Here is a 24284-nt window from a genome sequence, read left to right on the forward strand (position 1 = left end):
CCGCGTGCTCGCCCGGCCATGCCCACCTCTAGTATCGTCTATCACTGGTGATCTAACTTATAAAAGTCAATCTTATTGGGCGCTACGTAGAATAGTCACTGGTCAAATGCATATAATGCAACTCTGACCTGCTGAGTGGCACAACATTAAAAAATGTATCCATCTAAGACCAGTATTCCAAAAGTTTAACTAAATTACTAAAAATGAGGAACTACATTATGGATATTTCCGTGTAGGTTGTTATGGTAAGGAAAATGATCCCTATACCTCAATTCTCATAGTTTATTGGTTTGGCAGTACGCCGTGTTCTTAGAATTAATAGGGGAAGATAAAAAAAAAATCCTAATTCTAAAATCCATACTCGGCAAGGTTAGAAATCCAAGGCCTATCAAGGTTTGAGCTTATTAATTTTAGGAAATACTCTATCCGTTCTATAATATTATATTTGTTTCATGGGTCGAAATTTAAATTCTCTAATCAAATATTCTCATTAATATAAACAAGAAAACATATTCATGTGTGAACTTGTTAAATTCGCCTTAATATGTAATTTCATAATATCAACTTTTTATATCTTTTATTAATAAATTGAAGATATCGAATATCAAAGTTTCATTATAGAAATCGTGTAAAAAAAAAATAAACACTATATTATGAAACGGTAAGAAGTACGGTAAAACAATAAAAGAATGGTCAAAGATATTGATGTACACTGAAAATTGTATAAAACACATGTGAGGAGAAAAAAAAAAGTAGGGAAAAAATGTGTGAAAATTTCCAAATGGTACCCATCATATAGAAGCCATTTTTTTGTCAATTTCATTCTAAGGAAGCACAAAAACACGTGAATGATCTTAGATAAATGATTTTTCATTACACTTCCATTAACTTTATTTTAGATGATTAAGATCATTGTAACAATATGGAAATCACAATGTGATAGTTGCTAAAGATTAGATACCCAACATGGCAACATCACTTGTAGAATTCCATAACCCACATGCCCTGCACACAACAATGAGTGTTAATGCCACCAAATCCAGCTCCTTTGGCTAAAGCCTCAAACTCCCTCTTACTCCTCTCTTTTCCTCCTGGATTTTGTGTCATCATCAATAGATCCACCTGGGTAATGGCCCGTGCAAAAGTCGTCGTTTCGGGCTCGTCGTTAACGATCGCCTCCACGACGATCACCTTTCCGTTCTCTGGCAACGCCGTGTAGCAATTCTTCAACAATATCAAGCAACGTTCATCGCTCCAATCATGGAGAATCCACTATTTTTTTTTGAAAAAACAAAAATCACACAGTAACATTAGCTTTTTTAATGTTTTATTAGGGCATTTTAGCATATTATTGTGTCAAATTAAAGATTGTCAGCTCTAATGTTACATTATCTGATGCGTCATAGAGATAATAAGTGTAAAAATAGAGAAAGTATACTCTCATATCTGGTATGGGGAAACTTCTCCCATACCATTTACTTGATATGATTAGATGTAGCTCAGATATGATTTAATAGCTAACTGATATGATAAGATATTGTTAGGATATTGATATAAGATTTCAATTAACAATCCCCAAAAAAAAAAATGAGAAACAAAAAATTTATAATTTTTTTAATACTTCCTCCGTTCCGTTTTAAATGAAACGTTTGCTTTTTCACGCAACCCAACACGCTTCTTTAGTCATTAATATCTATAGTTGTGTACAGTAAAAAAATATAAAAAAGTTATAATTTGATAGTATGCATCGAGACGAATCTAACAAGATCCCACTTGACTATATTTTTCTTTATATAATAGCGATAAATTGGAGTCAAAATTGATCAATGAATAGTGTCATTTCATCCAATATTTCATTTAAAACAGAACGGAGGAAGTATTACTTTTGTCATAAAAATTACATAAATGCCATGATATTGGTCTTGCTGTGTAAAAATAATCTTTTATGACCTTACCTTAAGAAAGACGGCATCTCCTTTGGGGACACTTTCAAACATATCTCCACCAATATGTTCCACACCTACAAAAAGTACAAATAGCACAAATTTTTAGATCTTCAAGATAGGGAGTATAAGAAACATGAGAGCATCCTTCAATTTTTTTTATTATATGTACTTTCTACGCTTTTCATATTACCGGTTTTGCCCTTATAATTCCCCGTAATATATAAGAACAAATATTATTGAAAATAACATTTAATAATCTACACTACTTACTAGTTAAATTATGTTGGCGAAGTGATACATTGACAAACGTGAAAAGTCGAATTATACAACTCGATACTTCTATATAGATAGTAGTCATAGTACTAGATAGATACCTGGCGATGGAGGGGCATTTGCGATGACATGAGGCAGATCAAAGTTGATGCCTTTAATGGATGGATACTGAGATGTTATGAAACGAATAGAGTGACCAAGACCTCCACCTACATCAACGAGATATTTTACATCGCTATTTTCCAAACCTTTGTATTTATTGAAGATCTTCTTCACAAACATAACTGATTGAGCCATTGCCTTGTTAAAGACTTCATTAAACCTTGAATCAACAGCTGGGTACTCAAATGCATGCATCCCATGTACCAGACTAAATGGTATTCCTCCTTCCAACACTGCTTCTTTCAGCTTGCTCCTAAATTACAAATTTGACTTTTCTAGTTAATATAATACAAATTTTTATGATTGAAAATATAGATCCGGGCTTTGTTCTTCACATATATTTTCTTTTATTATTGATATAAGTTAAGGGCTAATCAGACTAGTAAATTTAGACGAGTTCAAATGAGTTAAGTCGATCAGTGGTCAATGATATATTTCGGCGAAGATTAATCTCCTGCGTGAGTTTGTATGGATACCTCAAAGGCCAACATCCCTCTCAGTTGTGATTTTTTCCATACCCAAGACTCGAATTCGAGATCTTGGTTAAGAAGAGAGAGACCCTTAACCACTTATGCCAACCCCAATTGGTTATATATTCAGGTAAATTTAGTTATGTATCGACCTAGGAGATATAAATAATGAGACTTTTTGTTTTGATTTTTTTTTAGAAGCTCTACTTAGAGTACTACTACCTAGATATGTTACATATATATATTAAAAATTTATTCATAATTCTCGATATATCGTATCATCAAATTTTGTTGCGAGATCTCTCATACTTCCTCTATTTCAAAAATCTTGCTACACTTCTTTTCTTACGGTTTTCGATGCAAATTTTCTTAGTGTTGAATTAGTTGGATTAAGAGTTTGTGACTATGAAAGAGGGGACCACTTGTAGTTTTATTAAATAAGGTACATATGTGGTGAAAAAGGGGGAAAAGACCACTTTAAAGTTAATTATTATTAGTTGTTAATAGGTGGATTTTATTTGTGTAAGTAAGGATAGTTTGGTAAAACAACACCTTTAAAGTTACTATATTAAGAAAATAGACGAGAGTGTAGCAAGCTAAGTAAGGTAGAACATCCATATATAGAAAGTGTAGCGAGTAATTGAGAAAGAGCGAGGGAGTAAAAGGAAGGCAAAAAGAAGAGTAAAATCGAAAAACTAACCAGCTTGCAAGAAAGACCTTATCAGTAAACAACTTCAAGTTAGGCGCCAATGACACCCCATCTTCATCAGGAACATAAACCTTAGTCAATGGCGCCGACTTGTAACGCCTCTCAACACCGCCGTTAGCGGTAGAGATAGTGGTGCAACCGACGATAGAGAATGTGGCCAGGAGCCTAAGCATCCTGTCCAACATGGCTGGAGCTTCCGGGTTTCGGGCCTCGATTCGGGCTGCTATCTCAGCAGGCAAGAGCCCCTTTTCGCCCGCTTGATCATAGATTATTTGTAGCGCACCCATCTCAATGGTTGCATTTAGGACCATAGGAAGGGCACAAGAATTTGCAATTTGAATTCCATTTGCAAAAAGTGCTTCTTCTTCTTGCTCATATTTTGATGAGTCTTTACCATAATCGAGTTTGGTTTCTAAAGCTGGAGGTGTCATATTGGCTTCTTGGTTGGTTATTTTTGGGATATGTTATTGGTACGTAATTTGATCATGTAAGAGGGAAAGAAGGGGTTTTTATATAAGGAGAGAACATGCTATAGTGTAATACTCCCTCCGTTTCCTAAAAATCTTCCCACTTACTGTTCCTACAGATACCAAGGAAAATCAAGTTGTGTGGGGATCGGTGTGAGTAAAGTAGGAGAGAGAAAGGGGTTAAGATAAATAAACAAATAAAAAGGGGTTAAAATAGGAGAGAGAAAGGGAGTAAAATTGAATTAATAAGGTAATGATGGATCATATGATAGTGATATGAGAGGGTAAGTAGGAAAATTTGTTTTGCCAAATAAGGAATAAAGCAAAAGAGGGAAGATCTTTTGAAAACACTCTTAAACGGAAAGAGGGAAGATCTTTAGGAAATGGAGAGAGTAGTGTTCAAGGCTTGTCAAATCTTGGCCACGTTAGGATTTTAGATTCCGTTCTTTTAGACTGAATTAATAGTTCAGTTCAATTTAGACAAATTTAGTTAATTTCAATTCAGTTTCATTTGGAGAGACTAGGGAGTAGCTGTCTAGGACACTAGGACAGTGGTAGTTGCCCCCTTCGAATTACTTTAACAACGTGGCCACTCTACTGAGTACCGGTTGATGAGCTTCACTCGTTAGTCTAACAACATTGATGAGAAAATGATATTTATACTTTCGCAACAACGTGCTTGGTACTTGCACGAAAACAATATAATTGTTGCCACAAACTCTACCTAACATTGAACAAGGAGTGATAAACTCATAAAAGGCTAGCGGCTATCACTATGTATAATTTAACAATTATATAAAAAAAGTAAAATAGTAATTTAATAATTAAATGAAGTTAATATAATATTAGGAAATTAACTAGGGAATAGAAGGGAAAAAGGATACACAAACAGAGGTTGAGACGTTGAGTTAACAAAAATATGGGTTTCAAACACATAAACATGGATTGATTTAACAATAACAAGAGTTCAAATACACAAACATGGATTCATATCAATAATCAAATGTACTTTTTTTGGAGGGGGGGGGGGGAAGGTGAATGAGACACGTAAATCAATGCAACTTTTTGTTTTATGACATAGATCATATGTTTACTTTTTTCACAAACAAAGGTTGAATTAACAAAAATATGAATTTCAAACACATAAGCATGAGTTGATTTAACAATAATCAGGGTTTCAAATACACAAACATAAATTTGTTTTTTTTCTAATAGAAGTGTTACATCAATCTTTTTTAATAATATATAGTTGTGAGTGAACAGTGATAACAGCTCATGATAAGGGTTTTAGCACTACTCAACATTGAACATTCTATGTCTTGATCTCTGACATCTGAATTTAATGCAAGAAGCACCTTCATGCACATAGGGAAATATCTTAGCTTCATTCACCACGAATTAGACATTGACACCTTACTATAATATAAAAATAAATCACTTTTGGAAAATGCATGGAGAGAATATATGAGGAAACCTTTTGGGCATGTAGAAGAGAAAATGTGAGGAGGGAAATGAATTTTTTTGAGCGAATTCAGATTTAGCAATATACTAGTAGGTTGAGCAACATGTGATAGCTTTTATATATATATATATATATATATATATATATATATATATATATATATAAATGAGTTCATATGAGAATGCATATTTATAGCGTGTAAAATTTCATTCTCATTTCTCATATAAGTATGCATATATATATATATATACTAGTAGGATATTTAGCTTGCTAATAACATTGTGCCAGATGTACACATTTATTAATGAAGAGAACTATTAATTTTTTTTCACTTGGATATCACTTCAAATGTTAAAATTTCAACAAATTAAAATTCAAATAGATTAATGGAAATATAATGCTCTATCTACAAAAGACCATTGGAAATATTTTTTTATGCTCTCTATCAATAAAAAGAACAAGTGAGATTACTATCATGATAATAAGTGACATTTATGTCACTTTTATAGGTAGTTTTTAGATTATTTTTGTAATTTATTTTCATTTTATTTCATCTATTTTAACCCTTATTTCTTCTTTTTATATTTTGTAGCTTAATTGTTTAACTGGAGTTATTTATTAGTTTTTAGCTCTTAATTTTATAATTTATTTATTTCCTTTGTTTTAGTAATTTTATAGATAGGTTAATTTAGGTTTCGTAATTTATAAACCCCAGCCTCTCCTCTCTTTTTCTCTCTCTCAAACCCTAGCCTCCCCTACCCTTTCTTCATCAATTAGGGGCTGCCATGGATGTTTTCATCCATGGTAAGCCCCTTTTCCCCTTTTATTTCCAGTTTTTAATTCATTTTCTTGTTTTGTTCAATAAATTAGTCTCTCTTTATGAGAGTTTCTCAAACCCTGTTATGGGGTTTTTAGTTTCTGTTTTGGAAACCTCCTTCTCCCCTATGGGAGTTGCGAGTATGGTTCTTTTGTATTTAGGTATGAGAAATTATTCTCATTGGTTGAAGTTCGAGACTCAACATGAAGGTATTGAAATCTCGGATGCGGTCAACTTAACTCGATCAAGAATGTTCTTCCCAAACTATATCAGAATGATAGACTTCCTCGTCAATAGCTGCTTGATTCAGCAAATACAAGAGGGATGTGCTGTATTATTCGATCTGGTTCATTGTAGTTTCTTCGAAGACGAATTTGATTTAGTCTTGTTTAATTGTATCTTGTTTTACATTAATACCTATTGTAGATGTCGTTTGGCCTTCAATTAATGAAATTTCTCTTTAAAAAAAAAAAGGTTTCGTAATTTATTTTCTATTTTTTTCATCTTAATTACTCTGATTTATATTATTTATTTTTATATTGTTTTTGTTTTATTTGTCTAGTTTCTCCCTCCGTATTTTGGTATATGTATCGGTGAGCATTTTGACCATTCCTTAACCTCCAGCACACTAGTTCTACTCTACACCGCACTCCTCCCTAACCCACATCACCAAAGCAGCCTCCCTCACCTCGCCAAACATCAGCACCACCTCCACTCTAGCACCTTCGCCTCAACCACGATATTAGTGTCAGGAAATTTTTTTATCTATCTAGTTGATCAACAACAATCCACTATAAATAGAAATAAATAAATAGTAGAATCCAACTCATCAGTTTTAATAATTTTTTAATTCTCTATTTTTAGTGAATTAATAATTCAATATCATAACAGAATGTTAGGCAGAAAATATGAGCGATCATGGAGCCACCACGTTCAAAGAAAACGTGCTCAAAGCCTCAAACACTCATTTAATTAATAAAGGGAAAAATCCATGGAGAAAACCGAGCAGTAAAAGAAATTGAATTGAAGAAAATATCAGACGGCCATGATTGATTGATGGGCCTGCTGCTTGATGATGATGATGAAGAATTCTCCACCGTTGAAACCCATGATACCGTTGACCACATATGGTGGATGTAAATTCCTTTTATTTTTCTTTCTAAACCCTTGTTTACTCTGTTGCACACTTGCACTGTTGCACAGTTGCACCTGCAACGTTTTCGACCGTTTTCAACTTCTCATTTTGTTTTCTTTTCCTTTTTCTTTTACCTCCCTTTACCTATTTATATTTTCTATTCCTTTTTCTTTTTCTCTTTTATTTATTAGGAGTAGTAAATATCTTTTACCATCACTTTTGTGATTAAGGTTTTAGCCAATATTTTACTAACCATTTTTTAGTCTTAGAATATTTTTTTTTAAGGTTTTAAGGAGGATTAACTTTCATAATTTAGATTAGAGGGAAAAAGTGAGAAAATTTAAAGAGAAATTGGAGATTTTGAAATTTAAGGAGTGACAACTTATATTGAAGTTCTACAACCAATCAATGAGCATTTCTTACTCTATCTTCTCTTTTATTTGTTTTATTTTTATTGTTTTCATTAGATTAGTTGTTAATTGTTTAGTTTAATTATTTGTGGTTTATTTTATTTAGTTTATTGTTAGATTAATGTTTAGTATTATGGTATTAGTTGGTAATTTATCTAAAGTCCCCATTTTTGGATTTATGGAGTGGTTTGTTGGTTAGGGTTTGGTGTTTAAATATGAACTTAGGGGTTTAATTAGACTTCTTACTTGATTAATGGCATGATTACTACTCCCTCCGTCCTATAATATAAGTCTTATTTCCTTTTAAAGTGTCCCAAAATATAAGTCTTGTTTCTATTTTCAATCAATAATTATACCCAAAATACCCTCATGAAAATAATTTAACTCCAAAAAAGTCCTCATAATTTTAGCTTCCAATGCACCATTATTAATGATAAAATAGAATCTCATAACCCATTAAACTCCTATACACATTAAACTATGCAATATTAATGTTAAGTTTTTATTTTTTGTTAAAAAGAAAAAACAATGTAAGTGTTTCCCAATAAAAATGAATCTTTTTATTTAAATAAAACAAGATTCTAGTTTACCTTCATTCCCGTGTAAAAACAGAATCAGGACTTATATTTTTGTTATTTGGTAGTTAGTTTAGTTTAATAGGTTTTAGTTGGTAGTTTACACCTTCCGACTCGTTTTATGCCTAGCTTGTTAATTTATCAACACATTTCGATGTTGCTTAGTGCTAGTGAAAGAATAACCCTTACTTATCACTTTACATAGTTTAGTGGTTAGTTGGATTTTGTTTGACGATTAGGAGTAATGACCAAATTTCCCTTTGTCACATGATTAATGGGTAAACAACACAATATACAATTGATTCCAAAGCTATAAGGAAGACAGGGATGATAACTAAGCATATTCATAAAATCATAAATAAGCCTCTATTTCTATTTATATATTTTGCTCACTTGGAATATTCTTGTCAAGGTTTTGGAAATTTTGCATACAATAAATATAATCATGTGAGATAGTATTGGATTGGTTTTCAATCTATAGTTTTAAAATAGGTTAAAATTGGTCTCAACACCACAAACTATGGTGCGAGTGCACCCAACACCGCCAACTTTGACTAGTAGCCAAAACACCACAAACTATTGGCCTGCTAGCTGCAGTGAATGCCATAAATGACATTGAAGCTAACTTTTCTCGAACATGTTCATGTGACTTACACTTCTAATCAATGAAAAAAAAAAGGATATGGGGAAAATGGGAAAAAAAATTAACACGGATTTCCTGCTGTCGGCAAGAAAAGTTAGCTATGACGTCATTTATGACACTCGCCGTCGCCGCACCCAAGCCAATAGTTTGGAATGTTTTGGCTACTAGTCAGTTGGTGGTGTTGGGTGCACCCACGCTATAATTTGTGGTGTTAAAGTCAATTTTGTCTTTAAAGTATTAATTTTTTCATAATTATTACTAATGAACCTAATTAAAAATATTAACAATTAAAAATATACATTAGAGACTGTGCAGAACTACTGATCATAGAGTACTATCTTCACATAAAAATTAACACAAATACCCTTGATTATATTCTTTTCAACTTTTTGGCGGCAAATCATGAGAACATTACAAATGTTACACATACATTTTAACTGGGAAAGTATACAACGTTCACTTTGAGAGTTACTCTATCCGTTTCAAAATATAAGGCACGCACAATGTTCGAGGTCGAACTTTGACCGTTAATTACTCTCAGTTTACGTGGATAAAAAATTAATGTAGTATAGTATTTTTCATAACAAATCCAACTATATAGTTTTTATAATTTTATTTATCATATTATGAAAAATATTTGTGATCAAAACAAATTTTCGTAAATTGTAAATGCCTTATATTTTGGAACGGATGAAGTACCAATCCTAGTAGGAGCGAAAAGTTCAATTTAACAAATCTTGAAGTATTACACCGCCTAATAGAGTTGCTAACCCTCAAAATCAATGTCATTTGTTAATCTCACTTGTAGAATTCCATAACCCAAAAACCATGCACACAACAATGGGTGTTAATGCCACCAAATCCAGCTCCTTTGGCTAAAGCTTCAAACTCCCTCTTACTCCTCTCTTTTCCTCCTGGGTTTTGTGTCATCATCAATAGATCCACCTGGGTAATGGCCCGTGCAAAAATCGTCGTTTCGGGCTCGTCGTTAACGATCGCCTCCACGACGATCACCTTTCCGTTCTCTGGCAACGCCGTGTAGCAATTCTTCAACAATATCAAGCAACGTTCATCGCTCCAATCATGGAGAATCCACTATTTTTTTTTGAAAAAACAAAAATCACACTGTAACATTAGCTTTTTTAATGTTTTATTAGGGCATTTTAGCATATTATCGTGTCAAATTAAAGATTGTCAGCTCTAATGTTACATTATCTGATGCGTCATAGAGATAATAAATGTAAAAATAATCCTTTATGACCTTACCTTAATAAAGATGGCATCTCCTTTGGGGACACTTTCAAACATATCTCCACCAATATGCTCCACACCTATAAGAGTAGAAATTACCATAAATTTGTGGATCTTCAACATTGGGTGTATTACACACATGAGAGCCGAGAGGAATACTTTATTTTTTATTATATTGACTTTTTTCGCTTTTTACATGCATAACTTGTTTTGACCTTATTTACCCTCCTATTATTTAAGAACAAATATTATTGAATTCGTCTCAATATATTTTTAAATATCAACTTTTAATAATCTATATTACTTACTAGTTTGAATATTAATGTCAAATTGGTACATTAACATGAAACATGATTAGTCGAATCATACAACGTAACTAAGAAAAATAGATCGGAAGAAGTAGCATATACATTAATACATATATACTTTTATAGACTATATCTCTATTATATAAGGGAAAGAGGGAGGAAGATGGTGTCTTCGTTTAAAAATATAAAATTATTTTTAATGACCTAATAAAATAAAAAAAGTTACAAAAGAAAACAATTTAATATTAACTTTGCATTTTAAGACACTGTTTTAAAATTAACGCACGCGCGTGCATATAAGACTAGTATATGTAGATACATTACCGGGAGTTGGAGGGGCATTTTCGATGACATGAGGTAGATCAAAGTTGATGCCTTTGATGGTTGGATAGTGAGATGTTATGAAACGAACAGAATGACCAAGACCTCCACCTACATCGACAAGACATTTGACATCGCCATTCTCCAAACCTTTGTATTTATTGAAAATCTTCTTCACAAACATAACTGATTGAGCCATTGCCTTGTTAAAGACTTCATTGAACCTTGAATCAACAGCTGGGTACTCAAATGCATGCATCCCATATACCATGTTGAATGGTATCCCTCCTTCTAACACTGCTTCTTTAAGCTTGCTCCTAAAATACAAATTTCACTTTTCTAGTTATTGCTTTGTATTTTATAGAGACTTAAATTTAATCTTACATTATTGTCACTTTAATCAATTACATTATCAGTTTTACCACATTATCAGTTTCAGCTTTATCTTATCAATTTCAGTTAACTTATCAGTTTCAGTTTATTTTCATCTAGTAATGCCACACAGAGCCACATATAGATAAATCAAGGTTGTTGCTAATACATTTAGATGAGTTCGTATAAGTTAAGTCTAGCGTCAACAGAGGTCAGAGGCTTCTATATTTAAGTAATAATGATACGATTTTTTTTATGATTATTAAAACAATTTCTTCTTCTATTCATTTTAAATATACTAGTTTGTTGAGAAAAAATCTTAATTTGAATAAGATGTGATGTAATTATTTTTGGAGAACTTTTATTACATATATTAGAGTAATAACATACGACTATGAAAATCTAACACTAGAACGCTTATAGACCAATTATAACCAACTCATTTTCTATATTTCTAAAATCCTTCTTTATCACTATTTTTTTTTTGTATGACCAGCTAAGAATATATATATTTATAATTTATACTTCTATCTAAAGAACACATAATCTTTTAAGTTGGATAGAATTTTTAACTTTAATTTTGTATAGAATTAACTAATAAGCACATGTCATATACTCTATTATTTTAAGGGAAAAGCTATATGCAGCCTTAAGGGTTGTATATAAGAAGCTAAAAATGAAAATAAGTTGCATTAATTGATCACATCGGTTGATGCAAAATTTTTCCATAAATTCACAATTATTTATTTTTATTTTAAGTAGTGTATTCATGTCTTATATGAAACTTTAAGAACTGCATATAGCATAACCGATCCTTATTTTAAAGTTGAAAGGAGTGAAAAATAAGTGATTAGGTGTGTTTCTCAAAATACCTATCTTTACTAGTTGTATTATACCAACTACTTTTGTTTCAATTATTTTGGTAACTTTTGGGACCAATAATAATAGTAGACTAGCACTCCATTTTCCTTAGAAAAAACAGTTACTCATGGGTTGGTTAACAACCGAAAGCGACCAATGGCGTACTATCTTTTTTCTTTTCAGCTTCCAATAATGGTCAATTATGGGAGGTAATTGTATTTGTATCTTCTTCTTTTTTTTCTTTGGTGAATAATTGTATCTTCTTTAGAGTAGCTTTTATAGAGAGCAACGAGTGTTAATCATGAGTAAACGACAAATAGTAAAGAAATAATATGTCAAACTAACATCGAGTATGCTTGCTCAAAAGTAGTGGCTAATGTTGTCCCATGTCCCATACAATGAATCTGATCAAAATTAAGTAATATTGGATGTTGCTTGAAGACAATTCTTCTAGTGTTTCCATGATATTATTGTACAAGTTTAGATCTTATCTATGCTATAACTTGGTATTGGTAATATCTATGGACACAAGATTTTATCATAAAATTTTAAAAGGATACCATTTTATGATATGACTATATGAGTAATGCTTATATATGCATTTCTAAGAGTAATGAAATATGCATAAGGCATAAGGCATAAGGCATAAGGTTTTGTTGGGTTTAAAAAATCACTACTGTCTTGCATATGACATGCGAATACCGGAACCTTGGATCAACGGTCGGAATAAGATAAGGTTTGATCTTGCGAAGAAATTTGTTTAAGATTTGTTTTCACAAAGAAATTTATATAAAGTGGTTTCTCACAAATTTCATGTTTTATAAGGTGGTTTTTAACAAAAAAAAAAATCCTAAAAAATGAGTTTCAGATCCAATAAATTTAGATCAAGCTTCATCAGGTCTCACACAATACTTAAAGATAAGTTCAAATAAGAGTCAATCAGGTCTAATAAGTTCAGTTTAGATAAGTTTAGGTTTTTTCAAGTGAAGAGAACGCAACCTTAAAAAAATGGTTTTGTTATAAGAAGTAATATTCAATAATAGAAGTACACATCTCCAAAATCAAATTTTTCATGGGAAAAGAAAAGGCTAAACTGAAAACTAACCAGCTTGCAAGAAAAACCTTATCAGTAAACAACTTCAAGTTAGGAGCCAATGACACTCCATCTTCATCAGGAACATAAACCTTAGTCAATGGTGTCGACTTGTACCGCCTTTCGACACCGCCGTCAGCGGTAGAGATAGTGGTGCAACCGACGATAGAGAATGTGGCCAGGAGCCTAAGCATCCTGTCCAACATGGCTGGAGCATCCGGGTTTCGAGCACGAACCCGGCTTGCTATCTCAGCAGGCAAGAGCCCTTCGGCTCCTGCTTGATCATAGATTATTTGTAGCGCACCCATCTCAATGGTTGCATTTAGTACCATAGGAAGTGCACAAGAATTTGCTATTTGAATTCCATTTGCATAAAGAGCTTCTTCTTCTTCCTCATTATTCAATGGCTCTTTTGCATAAGTAACATTGGTTTCTGATGAAGGTGCCATTTTTAATGTGTGATTGTGTTAGTTTTTTGTGAAGGATATGTTTTTGGTACGTAGTTTGATCATGTAAGAAGGAAGCAAGGGTTTTATTTTATAGAGGGAAGAATATGATTGTGCTTTTAATTGGTTGTCAAAGTTGATTCATGCCCTTAGCCATCCATCTAGGTCCACTTTTTGGAAAAATATTTGAGAAAAATGTTTTACCTAACTCTAGTACTGATTGTGGCTATGTTCAGTTCACCTGAAATTTTCTGATCTGAACTTATCTGATCTGATCTGATCTGATCTGAACTTATTTTTTCTGATCTGATCTGATCTGAACTTATTTTTTCTGATCTGATCTGATCTGATCTGGTCTGGTCTGATCTGATCTGATCTGATCTGATCTGATCTGATCTGATCTGATCTGAACTTATTTTTTCAACAAGATCTTATCTTTTATAAGATCTTCTTTATAGTGTTACTATTATTATCATTTTATTTCTATTACAACTTTTATACAACTTTTATTATTAATAATAATTATTATTATTATCATTATTATAAGAACAACAATAATAATTATAATCATAATTATTATTATTACTAAAAATAATTATATAACTCAAGTCATTATTTTATAAGAGCACTTATACAATGTTTCACACTTTCCCTTAAAAAAAAGTTTCACATAGAGAAGTCGGCAAACTGAACTCTTTTTTTTTAATAAATAAAATAGAACAAGATATACAAACAACTATGACTTGAGCAAAAAATAAATAAATATCGTGCAACTTCAAATAGCTAGAGAGATTTGGAATTCGGTAAGAAAAGGTATACCGAATCTAAATTTATAATTTGTATCTCACACTTAGCTTATTTTGAAATGTAATCCGAAATTAGTAGTTTCGTTGTCATGAATTTGAGATATCATATTTTATATATTTCTTATTTTTGCGTCAATCTTATGTTCTTAACATGTGGCTTTTAATTTTCTATTATTTAATAACAACAAAATAACTTAATATAATAATAGCAATGACATTTATAATGGTAACAACAAGATTAATAATAATTACCAATATTAATAATTAATAAGTACAACAACAACAACAATAATAATTCTTTTGAACAAATGTACTAGTAAATAATAATACCCCCTTTGTATTTTTTTATCTTTGTCACTTAGAATCTTGACACAATCCACAATTAGAGATAATCTTTTAGATTTTTCTTAATATATAAGAAAAAATATAGTCATGTGGGATCTTGTTTGATTCGTCTCAATGAGTACTTTATTAATATTCAATTATTATAATTTTTATTAATATGTAGTGAAAGATATTTAATAATAATAAGTTTTTAAATATAAGCATGATATGATCTGAACTGATCTGATCTGATCTGATCTGATCTGATCTGATCTGATCTGGTCTGATCTGATCTGATCTGATCTGATCTGAACTTATTTTTTCTGATCTGAACTTATTTTTTCTGATCTGATCTGATCTGATCTGATCTGATCTGATTAGATCTGAAATAAGCAAAAATAAGGTGAACTGAACATAGCCTGTGTTGTCCAAATGTCAATATTGATGACCAACTTTTTGTAGTATTTAATCCTACACATACAATACTAGTTGTCACTAGTTGTATAGTTGGTGAATGGTCTTCACTAGCTAAGGCTATGTTCAGTTCACTTTATTTATACTTATTTCAGATTTAATCAGATCAGATTAGATCAGAAAAAATAAATTCAGATCATATCAGAAAAAATAAGTTCAGATCAGATCATACTTATATTTCAAAATCATTATACTACTAAATATTTTTCATTACATATTAGTAAAAATTATAATAATTGAATATTTAATAAAGTACTCATTGAGACGAATCAAACAAGGCCCCACATGATTATATTTTTTTCTTATATATTGAGAAAAATCTAAAAGATAAAATCTTGTAATCAGATCAGATCATATCATATCAGAAAAAATAAATTCAGATAAGATCAAATCAGATCAGAAAATTTCAGGTGAACTAAACATAGCCTAAATACTTAGAAAACAGAAAAATGTTCCTTCTTAGAAAAATGCTTCTACTTTCCACCAACCCACTTCCGCCAACCAACCCATCAAGCAACATGATTGTGGCCACTGGCCACAAACTCTTTGGGTCCAAATTTAATGAGAGAATAACCTTCCAACAGATATTTTATTTGATTGAAAAAGTAGAAAAAAAAGTTAGTGGTGTTAAACAAGTGATGATGTATTGAGGATTGGATAGGATTTGATTTGGGTTAATTCTGTTAGGTGATAGTTAATGGAAAAAACTTAACCTACTCATGAACTCATTAAATAGATTACTCATTACTCATTAGAAATAAACATGAATATATAGTGGAGCACAATTTATCAATATAAACTAGCTCTTGTCGCGGGTGATACGTCCCGGATTATTTAACAGCGCGCATTTGAAGTTTTAAAAAATAGAAACAGTATCTTAGCTTGTCTTTAAATGATTTTTTTCCTTCAAAAAGACCAACATGAATATTGTATCACTAGTTGGTTAGTGCATCAGCATATCAAATGAGAGGTCATGGGTTCGAGTCTTGAAACACACTTTTTTATTACTTAATGTCTCATTTGATTGTGTGGGGGAGGGGAGAGTACATGTGGCAACATGACATTTGTCCGTCTTGAATTTTAGATATATATATATATATATATATATATATATATATATATATATATAGGAATAGGATCTTGTGAAAACCACTCTTAGGCTGAAAACTGAAAACAAGCAATATTAGCCATCGGATTTAGAAGAAAAAAATTAGATGGCCATGATTTAGCCACGTTGCGTGCCCATTTTTTTTTTCCTCCTACCTGATTTTATCTCTCTTGTTCCTCAGCTCTCAATCACGCTTTCAATTCTCACGCTATTTCTCTCTCCTAAAATGGCGATTTCCACGCACACTCCCAATTCTCTCTTTCAATCATTGTTAATCCTTCATTGATTCGAAATTCCGGTAAGAATTTCATTGATTCGAAATTCAATTTTGCTCTACTTGAGTTTTTTCCCCAATTTTTCTAGGGTTTTATGCTCAATTGTGATTTTCTTTCATGTTCATCTGCAATTTTTTGTGCGATTCTTCTTTATGTTTCATATTCTTCCCGAATTTGTTGATATTTGGATTATGTTTCATTTTTTAGTTTTTCGTTCGGTGGTTTGAAATTTTTTCTTCAACTTTTTGTTAGATCTAGAAGAGTTTGAATATGTTTCTTTATCTTTTTCTCCATCTTAGTCTATTTTATATGTTTATTGTTTATATTGTTGCTTACTCGTATCAACTTCATCTCTGTATAGTTGCTATGTCATAACACTTGAGCATTTCTTTTTTGTAGTCTTTTTGATGTTAGAGATGTTGAACAAGATTTCGGTCATGGTGTGATGACTGCTGGAGAGTTTGTATGGCCTGAAAGAGATGAACCAGGACCCGATCAGATGCTTAAAAAAAAAGAGCAATCATTAAAACTTAAAAGAGCAATCTAGTGTAATTGCAAACGAACTTTTGGACTCTAATTGCTGGGCAAATGAGGGAGATGTTATGCAGTGTTATTTGTCAAATTACGTGATTGTTGTCGGTGATTTGATTTTTGACTTGTGAATTTTTGGTAGATTTTGGTGTAAATTTGTTGAAAACTTAAAAGTTTTTTATTATTAGTTTCCAAAGTATTGTTATTAGTTGCTGTTTTAAAGCTATTTGTTACCCACTCTCACTAACATATATTTGGCGAAATTCATACAAAGTATTGTTATTAGTTGCCAAAGTATTGTGATTAGTTGCTGTTTTAAAGCTATTTGTTACCCCCTCTCACTAACATATATTTCAAGGTAAAAAGTTACCTTAAAAGTGGTAATAGTTACTCTTATAATAAATAAAGTTACCCTTGAAATATATAGAACTATCCTTAATATAATAAAGTTACCCCAAAACTGACAAAAGTTACCCTAAAAGTGTTAAAAGTTACCCTAAATGGGTTAAAAGTTACTTTATTTTCAGTTTTCAGCCTAAGAGTGATTTTTAGCGGATCCTTCCCATATATATATACTAGCCTTCATATGCACGCGATGCGTGCGTTAATTTCAAAATTTGTTATTCTATTAGATACTCCATTCGTACTTTATTTATGATTAAACTTAAATGTGAAAAATTCAACAGTTAGATGAATTTAGATATATTAATTCGCTAATGTAAAAAAATAAAAAGGTTGTGAGTGATTGTTAACATTAATTTTTTGTGAATGAATATTGAACAGAAAGAACAAAAATAATGAGTTGGTTTAACTGAATTAAAAAGTATTAAAGGTAGTGAATGTTCAGACTTTTCATGTGCACGTTATGTATGCCATCTTTTTCTATAAGGTATAAATATTTTGTCCATTTAATTTTTGATTGAAGTATTTGATGCATATACCATTTTAAACTTGTTTTAGATGGCAAGTTAGAATGAGAATTTTTAAATGATTTGCTTTTGTAATTTTTTTCATCCTATTAATTAGATCATTAAGGGTATTTTAGTCACTTCAAAAAAGGACACCACACCTCCTCCCTTGGCTTATATAATAGATAATATATATAATATTATATATATATATATAATATATATATATATATATATATATATATATATATATATATTTAATATCGCATCTGTAGCGAATCATCTACTCAGTAGGTAGATGTGTCAGGAACTCAATTTGGATTCACTTCAAATTCATTAGAATCAAGTTATATTCGAATTAATTATTCCTTTTTAATTATAAGTAATATAGTTTGGTTTAGATATGTAAATATCTTTCCTTTGTAGCCTGATTTTCCAAAAATTTACAGTCCACGTAAAAAGTATGGTCATGTTATATCGTAATATAAAGGATTATTATATCAAATGGAATACATACAATGTTAGCTCTTAGCATGAGCAGGAGGAGCGGCTGCAGCTCTGGGCTGCACAATTTCAATTGGGTACGAAATTACATATTCTTTTATATGTAGATTATTGTTGTAAAGAAAACTTAATAATCCATCGTTGTAGTGGTAGCTGATCATTTTGTTGAAATTTCAATTTAATGTTGGTCATCAAATTTATGGCATGTTCCAATCCAAATCTATTGAAAAATAAAGTGTAAGTTCTATTGACTATCAATCTAGAAATAATAGCAAACAATAATAGAATATCAAATAATAAAGCAGGAAAGAACACACCAGAACTTTTACGTGGAAACCCAAGAACTGGGAGAAAAACCACGAATCTGCACTAGCAATCGATGAATATTCAAGAAATTAGATTACAAAAAAGCACTCAAGAACTCCCTCTGTAGCTTTTTCTCTCTCTAATCTGTGAATAATGATGAATAATACAATAATCGTAATTAGGGCACCTATTTATACCCTCATTAAACGAAACCGGAAAAAATCCGCATCCTCGATAGGTGCGGGCGCACCATCTTCTGGTGCGGGCGCACCAGCCCGACGTGCGGGCGGACAGAAGCTTCTGCCGTCAGTTTCGTCAGTTCTTCGTAAAACAGTCATAATTTTCTCGTTTCTCACCGGAATTGGACATATGACCTATCATTGGAAAGCTCTCGGAACAAGCTATCACCTCCAAATTGAATTACCTCAAAATCATTTATAGATTGAAAGATATGTGCATTCAAAGTCAGTCTTATGTCCCGAATGACGTTTTTCTTCTACGCAACCTCATCTCCACACCCATACACCTCCATGAGCTCCATATCACGCCATATACCCAACATAAAGTTCCTATATTTATCGTGTGTGTGATATTTTATGGTGTGTTCCAATCCTACTTCATAAGTTATAGACAGTCTTAGAGTGAATATAGATTGTGGATTAGAATTAAAGTTGTATTATACGTATGGTATTTTCTTGAAATTTTGATGTTTTATGATTGTCTTACCGAGAATAGGTTAGGTATTTGAATTGAAGTTTTATGATCGTATAAAGTAATTCTCTAATGCTTTTTTGAATTTGCAACAACTTGAATTTCCTACATGTTAATATATTTATTTTACAATTAATTATTATAAAAATATTTGAGTATAAATATTATGAAAGTTACTCTCTCCGTCCCATAATATAGTGCTTGTTTCTTTTTTACACGGTCTTCAAGACATAACTTTGACCTTTAATATCTTCAATTTTGTATTAATAAAAAATATAAAAAATTGATATTATAAAACTACACATTGAGACGAATCTAACAAGATCCCACATGAATATGTTTTTTTATATATACAAATGAGAATATTCGCTCAAAGATTTTAAAGTTTGACCCACCAAAAATGAAATAGGCACTATATTATGGGACGGAGAGAGTAATAATTTGAAAACCTACTTAAAAAAATTATAATAATTATTTTAATATATTTGTAGCCGTAGGCATGTGAATAGTGAGGAATAGTCAACCGTAGTTAGTTTAGGAGTATAGAGAAAGTACTTGATAGTTGATAGAGCAGTAGAGCACTTGACCAACTCCACACCAACCAATCTTATCTTAATTAGCATTGGTTGGATCTAAGATTTAGATATTGTTTTTGATGGAAAATTTGGGTATTATTTGTATTGTCTTGTACTTCCTCCGTGTTTTTATTCTTGCTACATAGAGAAAGTGGAGGATTTTTAAGAAAGGTAGAGGGAGAAAGTAGGGGACCACCACTTTTTGAATAAAAAAAACATTTGTTAAGGAAAAAGTATGAGTATTTTAAAAGAGAAGGTGGGGGACCACCAACTTTTTAATAGTATTTTAAGATTTTTATGGTGAAAAAGAATCCATTTATGGTATGTAGCATCTATTATGACATTTCCATTTAAGGGAAATGTAGCATCTATAAAAAAACGGAGGAAGTATATAACTTTTAAATTATTCATAAAGCTTTTACAAGTCTTACATTCTCCTAATCTTCTAGGGAGTAGCTATTAAACTTGATCATAAGTTGGGCGGCTTTGAGTTGTTGAAATTGGAACTCCTAGTCGACGTTCAAAAATGTGCACGGGATCTATCGCCACAAAGGCTATACAAAAAAGGAGATGGGGTATTCGAATGTGTAATATGTTGTTTACATCACCTCAATTTTTAATCATTAGACAAAGACATTATTAATTATCAATCGCTATTTTTGTGCTATAATAATATAAATGTTAATTAACATTTATAATCTAGGTTTTTATATTTGGGGTGACATTGAATGATGGTCAATTTACTAACCAACTATGTTGAGAGTGTGTAATAGCCGCTCCCTTCCCCCCCTCTCTCTTTTTCTCTCTAAACCCTAGCCTCCCTTACTCTTTCTTCATCAGTTTGGGGGCTGCCATGGATGTTTTCATCCATGGTAAGCCCCTATCCCTCTTTTATTTTCAGTTTTTATTTTTGTTGAATAAATTAGTATTTCTTTTTATGGGATTTTTTTAGTACTCTCTACTGTGAGATGTCCTTCTCCCCTATGGGAGTTGTGAGTATTTTTTTTGTTTTTAGGTATGAGAAATTGTTCTCATTGGTTGAAGTTCGAGACTCAACATGAAGGTATTGGAATCTCAGATGCGGTAAACATGGCTCGATCAAGATTGTTCTTCCCAAACTATGTCAGAATGATAGAATTTCTTATCAATAGCTATTTGATTCAGCAAATACAAGGGGGTTGCGCTGTATTGCTCGATCTAGTTCATTAATTGTAGTTTTTTCAAAGACGAATTTGATTTAACCTTGTTTGATTGTATCTTGTTTTTCTTTAATATCTATTGTAGATGTCGTTTGACTTTCAATTAATGAAATTTCTCCTTAAAAAAAAAAATGTTGAGAGTGTAATCCACATGTGTCCCACATTGGAAGAATTAAAAGTATATGACTAATATATAAGCTAATGGGTTACTCCACCTATCACCATATGGTTTTAGGATGGAACCTCATTGGGCTTGTGTGTAGGGCTGGCAATCAGGTCGGGTTGGGTCAATTTCAGGTTGACCTGTTTTATATTTCAGGTCACTTACCCTTGACCCAAACCCGACCTGATTTATATTTCAGGTCGAAAACCTCAACCCAAACCTGACCTTATATTTTTTGGGTTGACCCAAAACCAACCCAAAATGACCTGAAATATAAATCTAAACATCCAATGATCAAAAAAATGCCAACTTAATTTAGAAAGGTACTGTACATGTAACATGTTTAAGTTTCAACATTCAAAGCCGGAATTTTAGGTTGAAGTGAGTTAGGCTAGGCCCAATATTATAACCTAATCGGCTAAGGGCTAACCTAACATAATATAAGTTATTTTTAAATCAGGTCATTTCGGGTTATTTTCAGGTTCAAAAGGTCAACCTGAACCTAACCCATTATATATTCAGGTCGGGTTGGGTCGACCCATTTTTTTTTCAGGTCGAAAATCTCAACCCAAACCCGAAATTTTCAGGTCGGGTTATCAGGTTGGGTCAGTTTTTGTCAACCCTACTTGTGTGTGGTCATACATTTTCTATGTTATTGCCAACAATGGCAAGCAAACTATTCTAGTAGGTAGGGGTGTAAGCATACTCTGAAAGTCCAGTTCAATCTAAAAATATTTATATATATAATATATATTTAATATATATATATATATATAATGTATATATATGTAATATTTATAATATATAATATAAAATGTGTATGTGACTTATTTTATGGAATATATATAATGAGTTTAATTTATTAAATTTAATTATGAGAAAACGTTGTAAATAATTAAATCTATATCGGGAAAAGAAAATGATATAATAATCGCATTGGACTGGACTGGATTCGGACTCAAGAAAACATTATCAGACTGGATTGGACTGGATTCAAAAAATCTTTAAATCGTACTTAGACTCAATTTTTCGAGTCTAAAAAACTTTAAACTGAATTTGAATTTGGCAAAGTCCAATCCAATTCACTTACACCAATTCTAGGTTGATTTGAAAAGAAGTTATGAGAGGGTTATCTCATGTCTGGTAATTTAGCGGCTTCGCAACAGGAATATGGGCCGTTGAGCGGGCTTTATATAGTAGTACAGGTAGGCAGCTGGGTGAGTGTAACTTCGAAAGACAATATTACATGTTAGGTTTATGGCCCAAATTCCATTAAGCCTAATTACAAATTTTTGACACAGTATCTCACAATATTGCAAAAACAATTCTAGAATGTTCGATGATGCTATGGTGGTAATTTGAGATTCTGTGGTAATGTGTCGAGTTTTTCTTTTACACATTTCAGGAAAAAGTCAACCGACTTTTTTAAAAAAAAATTATTCGGTAATTAACTGGTCAGTTTTTATGAAGTAGGGGGTAAGAAGGGATCTCAATCCATAAGAAACTTCAGACTAGAAACAGGAGATTTATACCCAAAAAGCATAAACCCACACAAACACCTCAAATATGGGATTGATCTGAGTCGAACTCCCGACCATGAGATTGGGAGGTGGGAGCTCTAACCATTGGGCTCCCACATGATTCTCAAGTCAACCGACTTATGTCCACGTCATTCTCTACACTAATATAAAAGAACACAAACTTTTATATGTGGCGGGCCACACCTTCAACTAATGGTGTGGCCACCCCCCTTCCTCTAACTAACCCTTCCCCTTCTCTCATGTTGTCACGCCCCCTTTCCCTTTTTCTCTCATTTTTTTTTAAACTCTTTTTTTTTTCTTTTTTTTTTCTTCTTTGATGTGTCTCTCATTTTGTCCTATTTTTTTGCCTCATTTTCTCTCTCCTCTTATTTCCCCTATTTTTTTTCCTATTTTATGATACGAGAAACTCATTACTTCATAATAAGTAACTATTATTATTTGTACCCTTATTTTATCATACGAGTAACTCATTTATTCTACAAGTAACCCTCGTATATATTTTCAAATAACCCATTATATTATAAAAGTAACCTCATTAGTTAATAAAAGTAACCTTAATTAAATGTATGAGTAATCTTATTTATTTGTTCGAGTGACATCATATGTTCACAAAAGTAACCCCAATTATTATATAATAGCTTGAAATATTTATAAAAATAACCATAATAAATGTATAAGTAACCTCTTAGTTCATAAAAAGTAACCCATTATATATTTAAAGTAATCTAATTTATTCATAAAAAATAAAACGCGTTACTTTCCAATGCTAAGGTGTTACTTTTAGTGAATTATAGATTACTTTATCGAATTTTAAGGGGTTACTTTACTGACATTAGTGATTACTGTTTATAATGTTAAGGGGTTACTTTATTGAAAGTATAGGTTACTTTTTTGTAACTATAAGGGGGTTACTTTTTTTTATAAATAGGGGTTACTTTTACTATAAATAGGGTTACTTTTACTGAAAGTATAGGTTATTTTTGCTATAACTAGGGGTTACTTTTACAGAAAGTATAGGTTACTTTTTGTAATTGTAAGGGGGTTACTTTTGCTATAACTAGGGATTACTTTTACTGAAAGTATAGGTTACTTTTTGTAACTGTAAGGGGGTTACTTTTACTATAAATAGGGGTTACTT

At 31.7% G+C, this 24284-nt stretch overlaps 2 protein-coding genes across 2 annotated transcripts; both read right to left on the reverse strand.

The window, feature by feature from the left end:
• Positions 1 to 766: 766 nt before the first annotated feature.
• LOC104902142 (caffeic acid 3-O-methyltransferase) lies at positions 767 to 4057 on the reverse strand. Its single transcript, XM_010689869.4, has 4 exons — positions 3552 to 4057; positions 2321 to 2634; positions 1956 to 2020; positions 767 to 1272 (listed from the first exon to the last, which is right to left on the reverse strand). Exons 1-4 carry the CDS (start codon positions 3989 to 3991, stop codon positions 976 to 978), a joined length of 1116 nt encoding a protein of 371 aa, XP_010688171.2. The 5' UTR covers positions 3992 to 4057; the 3' UTR covers positions 767 to 975.
• Positions 4058 to 9420: 5363 nt separating this feature from the next.
• Positions 9421 to 13894, reverse strand: LOC104902057 (caffeic acid 3-O-methyltransferase). Its single transcript, XM_010689755.4, has 4 exons — positions 13288 to 13894; positions 10953 to 11266; positions 10336 to 10400; positions 9421 to 10164 (listed from the first exon to the last, which is right to left on the reverse strand). The coding sequence occupies exons 1-4, from the start codon at positions 13722 to 13724 to the stop codon at positions 9868 to 9870; spliced, it is 1113 nt and encodes a 370-aa protein (XP_010688057.2). The 5' UTR covers positions 13725 to 13894; the 3' UTR covers positions 9421 to 9867.
• Positions 13895 to 24284: the final 10390 nt, after the last annotated feature.

Source organism: Beta vulgaris, chromosome 1 (assembly GCF_026745355.1).
Source record: "Beta vulgaris subsp. vulgaris cultivar EL10 chromosome 1, EL10.2, whole genome shotgun sequence".
Taxonomy (NCBI): Eukaryota; Viridiplantae; Streptophyta; class Magnoliopsida; order Caryophyllales; family Amaranthaceae; genus Beta; species Beta vulgaris.